Here is a 15,576-nt window from a genome sequence, read left to right on the forward strand (position 1 = left end):
ACGCTGCTACCGAAGTTCTCCAATCAGCAGTGCAGGGATGCAGACACACTTACAGTGGAGCACCCATAGGGGCACCACTCGAAGAAGAACCGTTAACTTACTCTTTGTTTCATGCTGGTCCAAGCAAAACCCATGGCTAAGAAGGTAATATCAATCATAGCATACAGTCATCATGTATATCAGAGGCCTGCTTAGATAATTTAGCCAGGACTTTTCTTAGCTCATCTTTCAACAGATGGTACTCAGTCCAGGACAAGCCAAGACAGGGTAAGTGAGCTGCTGTACTGCATTTGGCTTAAGATGTGGACATGTACTAAAAAGAACTTCTGAAGTTTTATGACAACCCATAGCCATGCTGGAGGTAAATGATTTTTTTCCCCTCATTGGGTCACTGATGACTATTTCTTGCAATTCTCTGTCTCTCTCTCCTGTTGAATGTGGGTCAGCTTTTGTTTGCTTGTTTGTTTTATTTTAAAGGGCCTTGTAGCTACCGGGGCTCACATGAGTCAGTGATTAAAGTTTGTGTCCAAACTAAGTAAGATCTTTGAGGTTATTTTGGAAAATACAAGTGTGAATGAGTTTTTATGAAAGTGTTTTCCAGGTATTTTTAGAAAAATAACCGAAAGGCTATTTCAGAGCTCCTAATAGGTGTTAGCTCAGCTGAGCTTCACTCAATTGAAAATTGGATCAAATGTACTCAGAGGAGCTAAGAAGTACTGCAAGGAAAACAGGAATGAAGGATGAAGTTCAGTTTTCTAGGTAACTGGAAGCTTAAAATGATTCCAGCGATCAAACAGGAGGTGCCAGAAGGTCCTATATCAACTCAGCAAAATAAGCCAGGGAATATTTACATTAAAGAAAAGTGCATACAGCACAAAACTGGTGTCCTACTACACAGTTTACTCCCAATCCACCAATTACCTCTCCTTGTCCCCTAAATCCATCCTTCTTCCTCCCTGCAGTACTGACCATATATCTAGCTTTTTCCTATGACTTTGTGTCCCAGGAACTTCTTTTGAGACACCTGAAATGTTCCAGCTTTTCATTATGATGTTGGCTTTGTTTATAACTTCTAAATACTTGCTCAAGACATATTGCTATACTGAGTAGAATTAGCTCTGTGTTCACCAGGAACAAACAGTCCAGTAGAATGAATGCAGTATGGGGTGAAGAGAAAATTCTAAAGAAACTACCAAAACTGTCTTTTTGCTCAAGGTGAATGATAATGATATTTGTTCAGTGTTTCATGCTGAACTTATTCAGTGCACTAAGCTAGTGGAAAATATCCACTATGAGAAATACAGTTACCTTAGTCTGAGGCCCCTTACTTCCTAGGCTGCATGCGCCTCTTGTCAACAGCAGCAGCTACTCCACCGCTATGTTCCTTTTCTCCCAATAGGCAGGGCTAATCATTTTGCTATTGCACCTCTCTTTCTCTGACTGTATTTTTTGTGCTGGCTATTTTAGTATTCCTTTTTCTGGAGATAATTTCCTCCCCCGCAGCGCCATCTGAGTTGCTTATTGGAGGAAGGGTGGAACAGATGACCATGTAGCAGCCTTACTGGCTGGTTCTATAGGGAATGGAGTCACAGCAACCAGCCCTTGACTGGCTGCCAAAAAAATCCAGAAATTTGCAGGAGAGGCAACAAGTGGTGGACAGAAAACCTGAGATTCCCCAGTTCTGGGACAGACTTGAGGAAATCGTGACAACTAACCATTCTGAATTTAGGAACACAGATTGCTACACTGAAGCAGAACTGTGATCCATCAAGTTTGGTACCGTGTCCAGGATCAAGAGGTAGAAATCCTACGTAGGCAGGAATGGCTTGAAACTTTTCTAGATGACAGATTATCACCCCAAAAAGTTAGGGCTTGTTTACACAACCTCATAATTTGGGCTACAGGGGTGTGAACTGCAGTGCACACTAAAATACTCCAGCTCCCTCGTGGGGATGCTGCTAGTGTGAACTAAAAGGTATCTAGTTTGCAATAACATAGACCTGTTTGAAGAGGACTACATTAATGTGAACTAGGTACCTTTCAGTTTGTGCTAGTAACAGCCATATGGTAGAGTTAAGCCCATAGAGGTTGCCCTGAAGCTTGAAGGCGTTACATCCTTTCCAGAGTTTTTGTTTATTTTAAAAAAATATTGACTATTGTCAAATATTTACTATACAGTTGGCAAAAGCCTTGGTACGAAAACCACTTCAGTTTCTTTAAGTCAGTGATTCATATTGTCCATTGAAACACTGCTTTCTGAATTTAAATTATCCAAAATTCTGAAATAAAACCAAATATGTTTCAATCGTAGGTTCTTTCTCAGAGACAGACACACACAGTTCGATTACTTGTTAAGAAAACAGCTCATTATCCCTGCCAATGATTATTCTTACTTTATTTTACCTATAACTAAGGGCAACAACCCAGAATCTTGATCCTGACTTGACAATCTGCCACAAGCAGCATTACTGGTAATGCTATATTTAGTTGATCCATGTTCACTTAAATTACAGAAAAAATAGGCTAACAGAGATTTGGGATCTGATTTTCAAAGTCAGGAATGTGCATACGTGAGACTAATTCAGGCACATGATTTCATATGCAAATTGGACAACTGTATACTTTAACAGGTCTAATTGGTCACTTGCATATGCAATTACATTTATGAATTTACTCACAGTAACTGCTTTGGCAAATTAGATACACAACTGTGCACAACTAATTTTGCAAATAATGTTTTTCTGTTAAGCTAAACACTGCAAGCAGAGTAACATTATGTAGTGCGGGATTTTTAAAGAATAGGGTTTAAAAAAGAACTTAGAAATATTCAGGGACACAGAAGTGGACTGAAAACTTGCTGAACATTATATAATACCAAACACTTCCTAATACAATTTTCCTTGAGATGTTCATTGCATTATGTTATTTCCTCGCTAGTAATTTATAACTCACCTAGCTGAATGAGCTTTTTATTCTTCTCATTTAAAATATATTTTTGGAGAGTTAACTTTGATACCCATGAAAGTGGTGAAGTGGAAGCACTATGTACAGCCAAGCATAACATGAATAGACAATATACTAGACAAGTATTACACATTGCTACGCCAATGCAGGTCAATCCTGATCCACTGTATCCCTTTTTATTCTAGTCTTTGACCTTTAAGCAGAGACTTCTATCATGCCAAGTAGTGTGGTAAATTAATCCTGTTACATAATGAAACAATATTAACTTTCTCCATATACAGAGAAAATGTCATTCTAATTATAAACTTATTTAATAAAGCTACATTATAATGGCACCCAATTCCATCTGTTCCTCTGGTTATATTTATAATAGTAAATTACTATTTGTGGACGTATGTACACACTCAAAATGCTTTTTCCTGAATAGTGCTGAACACACAATAAAATATCTAATATATTAAAACTGCTGAAGTGGCTAAAAACCCATACCATCATCTCCACAAATTTAACTTACCTGATCTTGCAGTGACATAACAGGATTATTTTTGGTTGTATTGATATGCAGAACATGATATTTGTTCTTTGCACAAAGGTCATAGGCAATATTTGTGAAGGATGTGCTTGCAGTTTTAGGTACTCTGTTGTAAATGATCACCACATCATCATCTTCATCCAGAGTTGCATCTTGTCGAGGACCATCTATTGTATGACGTTGTTCTATTTCTCTGACTTCATGTCTTGCAATAGCTCTTTCTGTAAAGAGAAACAGAAAAACTAAGCTTTCAGTGATAATGAAAAAGTAGATAGTGATCTTGAAACTCAGTCCTTAGAATTAAAATGACAAAAAAGGTTAAAAACCATCTTACTAATAAAGAAAACAACTACTAAATTGTTTGTTTTTTAACGTCTGGATTTAAAGTTTTCCATTCCCGCTCAATGAGTTTTTATAGATTAAGCTAAATTATGCTTGGAGACAAAATATGTTGTCTGGAAACTGCTAACCAGTGAGGGATATTCTTTCCTTTGACTTATGTTAGCATTAAAACAAGCTATCCTCTTTTCTTTAAAAAGTTGTCTCTGATGCTGTATCAAAATGGTAACACTTCTCACAAGTCCCCCCAAAATCCTATAAAATACCCAGTACTCAGAAATGATACTAGGTAAAAGGAATAATTAGTTCAAATATTAAAGTATAAAATATGTATTTAAAAAAACAGTAAAATCACTGACCATAGAGGGCTTAGTCAATTTAATGGTGAAGAGACACTGGGAGTTTAAATAAAACTACTACTGTTCTTATTCCAAGTAAGACAACTCCCCACGTGTAAATACTACAATGTATGGTTTTGCAAAAATCTAATTAGATGTATTACACCCAAATTTGATGAGAAAAGAAACAGGAGAAGCCTATGAAATGATTTACATTAGGGGGCAAAATTATTGCACTGAATACAAAACTATATGAAACACAAGGAAGGGAAAAAAAAGAGAAAAGCAAGCCCTGAATAAGACCTGTTTTGGAGAGGTGGGTAAGCTACAAATAAAAATAAAAATTCCTTTTACAAAAAGGACAATGCTCTGGGCAATTGGTCTCCTCTTCAAATATCAAAGCTACTTGGAAAATGAGAAGTAGATCGTTATGGCTCTACAGTATGCCAAACATACTTTGTGCTGACCCAGACAAAATTCAAAACCTTTGATCTATTCAGGTTAAGTAGAGCACCCACCACCATTCACAATTTAAATTTCAAAGCATCTTTTTAGACTTATGCATTACGATAATACTGTCTTTAATGGTGTACTTTTTTTTCCACATGGGTCAACAACAAGGTTTGAGCTCAGGATCTAGAGATTCACATCACAAACATTTTCTACTTGAACTAAAGGAATAATTGTTAGTAAAAATAAGCTGTTGTCCTTTATATGGAGTACTTCCTAGAGCAGTGGTCCCCAAGTTTTTTCTTTCACGCCCCCCCAACTCCCTTACCAGTAGTGGAATCTGTCCATGCTCCTGGAGGCCACGGTCAGAGGTGGGACCAGGAGCAGGGCCACAGTTGTAGCCAGGGGTAGGGCTGAGGCAAGGAGCGGGGCTGGAGCTGCAGCCACGGACTGGGGGCCTAAGGCTGGGAGCAGGGCCTGAGGCTAGGAGCTGTGGCCAGGGCTGGGTGGTGTTCCCTTCCTGCCCCATGTAGGGACTGGCCTGGTCCCCTGCCGAAAGTTCCTACACACACACACACACACCCCAGGAGGGTGTGCCCCACAGTTTGGGGACCACTGTCCTAGAAAGAGGTTATGACACACACTCAGCAAGGCACAGCTATGTGTGACAACAGGGGAATGTTAGTTATGATCCTGGTTTCTCTTTCTGGCTCAAGGGCAGTGTGGTCTAGTGTTTAGAGCAGTGATTACAGACCGCATAGCTACATATACAGATTTGGCACATTCAAAGTCAGTGTGACAGAATGGGTGAGAGTTTGCTCTGTCATATTAGAGACCTGAGTTATAATCCCAGGTCTGCTTGAAGTGACCATGGGCAACCTCTCGATTACCTTACTTGTAAAATGGATAATACTTGTCTTCCGCTTAGCTTACGAATATGAAGCTTTGCTCAGTAGTAAGGGTTATGAACCAGTGAGACAAGAATCTAATGTTCGATCCTGGCTCTCAGCCCAATGCACTTTCCCTCTAGGCCAAGTGGAGTTCAGGGAAAGTTTCTCGCTCCCCACTCTCATATATGCATAAGATTTTTATGCTCTTCCAATGTACCTGTACAACTCCTCATACAAAGCCCCAATCCTGAATGGGGCCATTGGGTGCTACCACAATAATAATTGTAAGAAGAAAGAAGTACAGATGTATGCATCTCTTTCTGCTGTGCACACAGTCTTGAACTGAGCAGTGCTGGCAGCACTGTAACCACTGACAGACAAGGTTTCCTCTGGCAGCCCAGATGGGTGTGAAATTGCCTGTAAACGATTCATGTATTTCGCAATTGACAATTGAAAGTCTAGTCTTACCCATTTGCCTGAACTGAAAAATCTAGAAAGAAAAGAAGAATTCTGTTTTTTTCCCCTAGAGTAAGTCATTTAATTCAGCAAATAGATTAAAGGAAACCTAATATTAACTTTTTTTAAAATAGTAACCTCACCTAGTTGTGAAATGATGTGGATCATCAGCACATCTTGAATATCATTAAGCTAAAACTCCAGAAAGCTGCCATGTTCCCTGTGTGATTTCCATTTGTGAAATAGTCTGCCTGGGAAGAATATGTCTGGAGAACCAGTGAAATGACAACATCACAATGACACAAGACAGTGGAAGGATCTGTAGCTGAGCTGTTTACAACTCTTTTTGTTACCATATTGGATAAATGATCTCTTTGTTAAGAACTCAACACCCCTGCACATTCAATTAAGAAGTTGGAACTCACAACAAAATGCTCCGTGACATCAAAGAAGTCTTCCAGTAAAATTAGGAAAGACCAGATTTAACATTCCTATGGTCTTGTCTAGCCAAAGTAGTTGTATCACTTAACTTTACCAGCACGATTAAAGCGGTGCAACTCCTCTAGTACTGACGCCACAATACCAAAATAGAAGTACTTATACTAGTATAACTGCATCCATGCTAAGTCTTGTGCTGGTATAACTATTTCAGTTTAAAAACAACAACAACATACTCCTAACCAAATTCGTTATACTAGTATAAAAACTGCGTGTAGATCACAAAAGATAACTCCTTCTGCATGTGCAAATATCAAGAGTAGATGTGGAATTTGCATGGTAATACCACCACACATCTGCAGGGAGCATGACACACATAGGTTGATCTTCCCCACTTCCCACAAGACAGATACTGCTCTGTTGCCATAGTGGCACAAATATGGAACAGCATCTCAGACGGCAGAAATCAAACAGAGATAATCTGCACTTTTCTTACACCAGTGCAGCATATCTACAGCAGGGTTTGTACCCGTGTAGCTAAACCAATGCAAAGAACTCCAATGTAGACAAGCTTAGAGCATACTGAAGGAGGAGCTCTGTACATGTGCCAGTATACAGATAGACAACTTCACTGGAGGCAAAATCTGTAAGGAGGAAGGAAACAAACAACAAAGCAACCAACACATCCACATCCAGACACTCCTTTGAAGAAACTGTCAGAGAAGTTTGAGCACTAAAGCTTACCATTTTGCATAAAAGTGTTTTAAGAATACAACAAGCTTGAAAAACTGCTAAATCATGCTTTTCAACCAGAAGAACCAGGAGTCAGCTAAAAACATAGGCTATGGCTACACTCTGAAGCTTTTAGCGACACGGTGAGAACATACGAATGTTTAGCATATCCTTGCAATGCCGGCTACAAAAGTACCATGCAAATGCTTGTGTTCACTTTCTGGTGACACTGTAAATAAGAAGAGGGCAGCATTATCTCCTGTAAATGTAAACAAACTTGTTTGTGTTAGCGATTGGCTGAAAAAGAAGTAGGACTGAGTGGACTTGGAGGCTCTAAAGTTTTATATTGTTTTGTTTTTGAGTGCAGTTATGTAATAAAAAAATCTACATCTGTAAATTGCACTTTCATGACAAAGATTACACTACAGTACTTGTATGAGGTGAATTGAAAAATACTATTTTTTCTCATTTTTACAGTGCAAAAATTTGTAATAAAAATAATATACTTTGTATTCTGTGTTGTCACTGAAATCAATATATATGAAAATGTAGAAAAACATCCAAAATATTTAATAAATTTCAATTGATAGCCTATTGTTTAACAGTGCAATTAAAACTGCAATTAATCGTGATTAATTTTTTAATCACAATTAATTTTTTGAGTTAATCGCGTGAGTTAACTGCGATTAATTGACAGCGCTAAGTAAAATCAGTTTTAGAACCATTTGAGCTAAACTGGTGAGAACGCATGTGTGGAAACACTAATTTAAATTAGAATCATAGAATCATAGAATCATAGAATATCAGAGTTGGAAGGGACCTCAAGAGGTCATCTAGTCCAACCCCCTGCTCAAAGCAGGACCAATTCCCAGCTAAATCATCCCAGCCAGGGCTTTGTCAAGCCGGGCCTTAAAAACCTCCAAGGAAGGAGACTCCACCACCTCCCTAGGTAACGCATTCCAGTGTTTCACCACCCTCCTAGTGAAATAGTTTTTCCTGATATCCAACCTGGACCTCCCCCACTGCAACTTGAGACCATTGCTCCTTGTTCTGTCATCTGCCACCACTGAGAACAGCCGAGCTCCATCCTCTTTGGAACCCCCCTTCAGGTAGTTGAAGGCTGCTATCAAATCCCCCCTCATTCTTCTCTTCTGGAGACTAAACAATCCCAGTTCTCTTAGCCTCTCCTCATAAGTCATGTGCTCCAGACCCCTAATCATTTTTGTTGCCCTCCGCTGGACTCTTTCCAATTTTTCCACATCCTTCTTGTAGTGTGGGGCCCAAAACTGGACACAGTATTCCAGATGAGGCCTCACCAATGTCGAATAAAGGGGAACGATCACGTTCCTCGATCTGCTGGCAATGCCCCTACTTATACAGCCCAAAATGCCGTTAGCCTTCTTGGCAACAAGAGCACACTGTTGACTCATATCCAGCTTCTCGTCCACTGTGACCCCTAGGTCCTTTTCAGCAGAACTGCTACCTAGCCATTCGGTCCCTAGTCTGTAGCAGTGCATGGGATTCTTCCGTCCTAAGTGCAGGACTCTGCACTTGTCCTTGTTGAACCTCATCAGGTTTTTTTCTGCCCAATCCTCTAATTTGTCTAGGTCCCTCTGTATCCGATCCCTACCCTCTAGTGTATCTACCACGCCTCCTAGTTTAGTGTCATCTGCAAACTTGCTGAGAGTGCAGTCCACACTATCCTCCAGATCATTAATAAAGATATTAAACAAAACCGGCCCCAGGACCGACCCTTGGGGCACTCCACTTGAAACCGGCTGCCAACTAGACATGGAGCCATTGATCACTACCCGTTGAGCCCGACGATCTAGCCAGCTTTCTATCCACCTTACAGTCCATTCATCCAGCCCATACTTCTTTAACTTGGTGGCAAGAATACTGTGGGAGACCGTATCAAAAGCTTTGCTAAAGTCAAGAAATAACACATCCACTGCTTTCCCCTCATCCACAGAGCCAGTTATCTCATCATAGAAGGCAATTAGGTTAGTCAGGCACGACTTCCCCTTCGTGAATCCATGCTGACTGTTCCTGATCACTTTCCTCTCCTCTAAATGTTTCATAATTGATTCCTTGAGGACCTGCTCCATAATTTTTCCAGGGACTGAGGTGAGGCTGACTGGCCTGTAGTTCCCCGGATCCTCCTTCTTCCCTTTTTTAAAGATGGGCACTACATTAGCCTTTTTCCAGTCATCTGGGACCTCCCCCGATCGCCATGAGTTTTCAAAAATAATGGCTAATGGCTCTGCAATCTCACCCGCCAACTCCTTTAGCACCCTCGGATGCAGCGCATCCGGCCCCATGGACTTGTGCACGTCCAGTTTTTCTAAATAGTCCGGAACCACTTCTTTCTCCACAGAGGGCTGGTCACCTTCTCCCCATGCTGTACTGCCCAGTGCAGCAATCTGGGAGCTGACCTTGTGCGTGAAGACAGAGGCAAAAAAATCATTGAGTACATTAGCTTTTTCCACATCGTCGGTCACTAGGTTGCCTCCCTCATTCAGTAAGGGGCCCACACTTTCCTTGATTTTCTTCTTGTTGCTAACATACCTGAAGAAACCTTTCTTGTTTCTCTTAACATCTCTTGCTAACTGCAACTCCAAGTGTGATTTGGCCTTCCTGATTTCACTCCTGCACGCCTGAGCAATATTTTTATACTCCTCCCTGGTCATTTGTCCAATCTTCCACTTCTTATAAGCCTCTTTTTTGCATTTAAGATCAGCAAGGATTTCACTGTTTAGCCAAGCTGGTCGCCTGCCATATTTACTATTCTTTCTACACATCGGGATGGTTTGTTCCTGCAACCTCAATAAGGATTCTTTAAAATACAGCCAGCTCTCCTGGACCCCTTTGCCCTTCATGTTATTCTCCCAGGGGATCCTGCCCATCTGTTCCCTGAGGGAGTCAAAGTCTGCTTTTCTGAAGTCCAGGGTCCATATTCTGCTGCTCTCCTTTCTTCCTTGTGTCAGGATCCTGAACTCGACCATCTCATGGTCACTGCCTCCCAGGTTCCCATCCACTTTTGCTTCCCCTACTAGTTCTTCCCTGTTTGTGAGCAGCAGGTCAAGAAAAGCTTTGCCCCTAGTTGGTTCCTCCAGCACTTGCACCAGGAAATTGTCCCCTACGCTTTCCAAAAATTTCCTGGATTGCCTGTGCACCGCTGTATTGCTCTCCCAGCAGATATCAGGGTGATTAAAGTCTCCCATGAGAACCAGGGCCTGTGATCTAGCAACTTCTGCTAGTTGCCAGAAGAAAGCCTCGTCCACCTCATCCCCCTGGTCTGGTGGTCTATAGCAGACTCCAACCACGACATCACCCTTGTTGCTCACACTTCTCAACTTTATCCAGAGACTCTCAGGTTTTTCTGCAGTATCAAACCGGAGCTCTGAGCAGTCATACTCCTCTCTTACATACAACGCAACTCCCCCACCTTTTCTGCCCTGCCTGTCCTTCCTGAACAGTTTATATCCATCCATGACAGTACTCCAGTCATGTGAGTTATCCCACCAAGTTTCTGTTATTCCAATCACATCATAGTTCCCTGACTGTGCCAGGACTTCCAGTTCTCCCTGCTTGTTTCCCAGGCTTCTTGCATTTGTGTATAGGCACTTAAGATAACTCAATGATCGTCCCTCTTTCTCAGCATGAGACAGGAGTCCTCTCCTGTTGCGCTCTCCTGCTTGTGCTTCCTCCCAGAATCCCATTTCCCCACTTACCTCAGGGCTTTGGTCTCCTTCCCCCGGTGAACCTAGTTTAAAGCCCTCCTCACTAGGTTAGCCAGCCTGCTGGCGAAGATGCTCTTCCCTCTCTTCGTTAGGTGGAGCCCGTCTCTGCCTAGCACTCCTTCTTCTTGGAACACCATCCCATGGTCGAAGAATCCAAAGCCTTCTCTCCGACACCACCTGCGTAGCCATTCGTTGACTTCCACGATTCGACGGTCTCTACCCCGGCCTTTTCCTTGCACAGGGAGGATGGACGAGAACACCACTTGCGCCTCAAACTCCTTTATCCTTCTTCCCAGAGCCACGTAGTCTGCAGTGATCCGCTCAAGGTCATTCTTGGCAGTATCATTGGTGCCCACGTGGAGAAGCAGGAAGGGGTAGCGATCCGAGGGCTTGATGAGTCTCGGCAAATTGGTCTTCTACTGGTTAAATTTGAACCTGTAAATTTACTTAAACCAGTGAACTGTGTGTAGATCAGGCCTACGGGTCAAGTTAGGTTAATTCTCTCTCATTAGAAAGAGATCCTGCAGGCCAAAAGATGGCCTCCCTCGGGGACACCTCTTTAGTCCCACCGCCTTCAATTTAAACCTAGCTTTATAATTAAGCTAAATCATATAAGCCAGATATTAATTTAAATAAGAATGTCCAACACAACGTTTTGCACTGGTTTAACTAAATAGGTTTAAAAACCACACTTTCACCTAAATCCATGTAACTTTGATTATGGACAAGGAAGGCCTCATTCTTTGTAACAATATACTATTCTGTTGATGCAAAAGAAGAAATGTTTTCCAGCCTCTTAATGTACTTGCTCTTGGTACCAACAGGAATAAAAGCAGTAAAGTCTTTGTCTTCTTAGAGCAAGTAGATATGACTCAGTTTATACAAGAAACCGATCTATTTAGCCACTTGTAAGACTTAAAACTACTATGGAAACATCCATCATATATTCATGTTCCTTTCCCAAACTGTAATGGCAAAATTATTTTTCATCTAGAATGAAAACTTCTCTTCTGTGCTCTGTACTTATGTGCAAATTTCCACTGATGTCAATGAAAATTCACACAAAAGATATAATATATGCAGTGTGGACCCAAGAGAAGATGTTGTTGATCATTCACCAAATGAATGATCAACAAACTGGAATGCAACAGTTGAAAAAGCAGCCTCCAATGAGAGAGACATCAGTATGTATAGTTTTGAAGGAAACACAACAGAGACAGGTTCTTCTAGACAGGTTTGAAAACCCAGTTTAAGAATTTTTTTTTAAATAAATAACTCAAAACTAATCACTGTAATTTTCTTTTACAATACTTGTTAGCATCCTTTCCATTCTCAAAAAACTAATGCCTTTTTAGTTATTAAAAACTAAGTTTACAGTAATATTTAGTTCATATATATAAGTGCTAACTATGAACAAATTATTATGCTCCCAAATTAAATTTAAAGATATACACTCTACTTAAAGAGTACTGAACTAAATTTTACAAATCTTACATTCACTGTATTTTTATCCTGAAGGCTCCAAAAGAACCAGGATTTAAGTTTATTTTTGTTGAGACCCTTCCCCACAGCCTAACACTATCAGAGTATTTGAGGGTAAAATTAAATTTTTTTGAAGGAGATTATATCTGAGTTTCTTCTGTCTCCCAATACAATTAGTTGTTGAAGTTAATTGAATAACTAGCAGAACCCAAGTGGCCCCCTCAAGGATTGAATTCACAACCCTGGGTTTAGCAGGCCAACGCTCAAACCACTGAGCTATCCCTCCCCCCACTACAGGCTGCTGTAGTAGGAAGAGGGCCTGAAACATTAGCCCTTGTATCAGAGGCCTGGTATGAGGCCTGAGCTAAAGTAGTGGTCAAACCTTTGCTGATATAAAGCAAAATCAGGCTGTAAGCTAGAAGCAGACCCTGCTCACAGAACAGGGCTGATATTGCAAAAACACACATTCCTAAGAAGTGCTAGGCACAGAGCACTCACGCAAACACATTCCAGAAGGGTGGTACCAGAACACCTCGATACCAACACATTCCCTAAAGATAACAGGAACACGCTGACCCATCCTAAAGAAGGTCAGAATGACAGTGTGATAGACAGAGATGTACAGGGTGATGGGTGGTAACCGGCTATGTCAGGGTGTAAACTAACTATGCCAGAAGGGCAGTACATAACTAGTTTGTACTGATGTATAACAATACTTTAGTTATATATTATAGACTTATAGAAAGACACCTTCTAAAAACGTTAAAATGTATTACTGGCACGCGAAACCTTAAATCAGAGTGAATAAATGAAGAGTCGGCACACCACTTCTGAAAGGTTGCCGACCCCTGTGCTAGTGTAACTGTAGACACCGACCCAGGGAGCTAGGACTGTGCTTCGTCGACAATAAATCTGGCCGGGTGCCTTCGTATCGTAACAGATCTGGGCGGTTCGCTCGAGGTCTGCTGTGCCAGCTGTCTGCACAGAGCTGGGAAGGCACACAGAGAGAATACATACACACACAGCCGAACATCTGACAACAGCTGCCTTAACTGGTATCAGAGCTATAGTCTCAACATTAGCTTCAAACTGGAAGTGATCCGACCCTACCTATATCAGTAACTGTGATTCTTTGAGATGTGCTGTCTACATATATTCTTCTTCTAGGTGTGTATTTTCCCCATTCACTTGAGATAAGTTTCTGGCCAGCAGCCGTTGGGGTCATGCATGCATCTTGTGTGTCTTGTGCTTGTGGGTATACAGGACTGGCTTAATTACACCTCAGTTCCTTCGCCAATACCAAATCCAGGTTTTATAATCCTCTGTAGTAGCAGGGAAGGAAGGCGAGTTGTTGCATACATACGGATAAGGTTAAGATAACCATTATTTTTAGTAAAGTCCAGGACAGGTCATGGGCAATTGTAGCGGGGTGGTTACCCGCTCCTGCTCTGAAGGGTTTAAAACAGCCCTGGAGGAGGGCTGTGGAAGGCCAAGACGCCTGGGCTGATTGGGAGGAAGCAGGCTCAGCTGGGGCCACTCCCCAATCAGGGCCCAGCTGGCCCTATAAAGGCTTGAGCCAGGAGCTATGGACAGTCTCTCTCTGCGTTCAGAGAAAGAAGAGCCTGGCTGCAGGGAGCTTTACCAAGTATCTGGAGTGGAGCAGGGCTGGGGATAGGCCAAGGGAGCCGGGGAGCTCCGGTGTAGGAAAGCCCCAGGCTGCAGGCCTGGTAAGGCCTATTAGGTACTGGGTTGCAGGGGGCAGCCCACAGGTAGCCAGAGGCAGCAGATCCAAACCCCTTTGCTTGTGATGAGTGGCTTATACACTGCAGTCTGCCCCAATGAATGGGGGCTAGATGAGGACTGGCAGTAGCCAAGACTGAGGCGAAGTGGGGATAGTGGGTGAGGGCGCTCCTGGCTGGAAAATGAGCGAATTCCCAAGGACGACCAACAGGAGGCACCGCAGGGCTGAGTCCATATCCTTACAGCAATAAACAAAAATTCACTAGAGCCTGTGACCTGTGACTTTAATAAAAATAACAGGGGGACAGGGCTAGTTAGAGGGGAGGAATGGAGTCCCATGGGGGGCTGACAGGCCAAGCCCCCTGTTATGATGCGGGGCACAGCCCCAGCTCCAGCAGCCAAAGCATGGGGTGCACAGCCCCTGGAAGCCTCTGGAGCTGGCCACAGCTGCGTGACAGGGGTGTGCAGTCCCGGAAGCAGCCCCCACCAAGACCCAGCTGGAGCTGGGCATGGGTAGGGGGCTCATGGCCCTGGGACGCTGTGAGTGGGAGTGCCAAGTGAACTCCAGTGAAACTACTAACCCTGAGCTCTTTAAGATCAACAAATAATCCAGGATAGCTGGAATTTGGGTGCCAGTAGCAGATAAATGGTGCTAACAATGTCCATAATATTTCTTTTTTTCTAATACTGGATAAAGCATCTTTAGAATAAAGGGGAAAAATAATGGTGCGGACGACAATCTATAAAAAACAATTATTTTCACACTCCAACAATTGCACCTGGTCCTTCGTGTTACTGGTGGGTGAAAAACACAGGAGCAAATAGGACTCAGCACTAGCTGGGCTTTGAGATCATTAACTAAAATGTAATGCAGCAGCTGTCTGAAATTTAGAACTACTGATGCTGAAAACCTGCTACTGTTTCATTAGTGTTTAATACTCATTTACTTTCAAGATAGCATTTTTGTCGGAGCTTTATTTAGAACAAGAATATAATGCCATACTGTATGCTATACAAATATGCACACAGAAACGTGTTATAAAACAGCTAAAGGTTTGGCTTAAACTATCTAACTAGAAAATTCTGTCCTAAAGCTGAAATCCCCTCACATATGTATCATATCTAAACTAACCTGAACATCAGATTCTACATTGACCGCTGTTCTATAAATATTTGACAGAAGACTTGTCAGTTGCAATTTTATGGAACACTGAGTTCAGGATTAAGTTTTGGTCATAATTTTTTATTTCTTGGTGGACAGTGAATATTTTACTATACAGTAGAACCTCAGAATTTTGAACACTTCAGGAATGAAGGCTGTTCTTAACTCTGAAATCTCTACCTCTGAACAAAACATTATGGTTGATCTTTCAAAAGTTTACAACTGAACACTGACTTAACACTGCTTTGAAATTTCACTATGAAGAAGAAAAAGGCTACTTTACTTTTTTTACTTTTAACAGTACTGTACT

General features: G+C 41.8%; 1 protein-coding gene across 2 annotated transcripts in view; it reads right to left on the reverse strand.

The window, feature by feature from the left end:
• Window positions 1-15,576, reverse strand: part of HS2ST1 (heparan sulfate 2-O-sulfotransferase 1) — a 183,113-nt gene that overhangs the window by 48,060 nt on the left and 119,477 nt on the right. For both annotated transcript variants that reach the window (XM_034778364.1, XM_034778365.1), the window contains one exon: window positions 3,479-3,717. In XM_034778364.1, coding sequence (XP_034634255.1) covers window positions 3,479-3,717 — 239 coding nt within the window. The remainder of the gene's footprint in view (window positions 1-3,478; window positions 3,718-15,576) is intronic.

This window comes from Trachemys scripta, chromosome 8, assembly GCF_013100865.1.
Source record: "Trachemys scripta elegans isolate TJP31775 chromosome 8, CAS_Tse_1.0, whole genome shotgun sequence".
In the NCBI taxonomy this organism is placed as follows: domain Eukaryota; kingdom Metazoa; phylum Chordata; order Testudines; family Emydidae; genus Trachemys; species Trachemys scripta.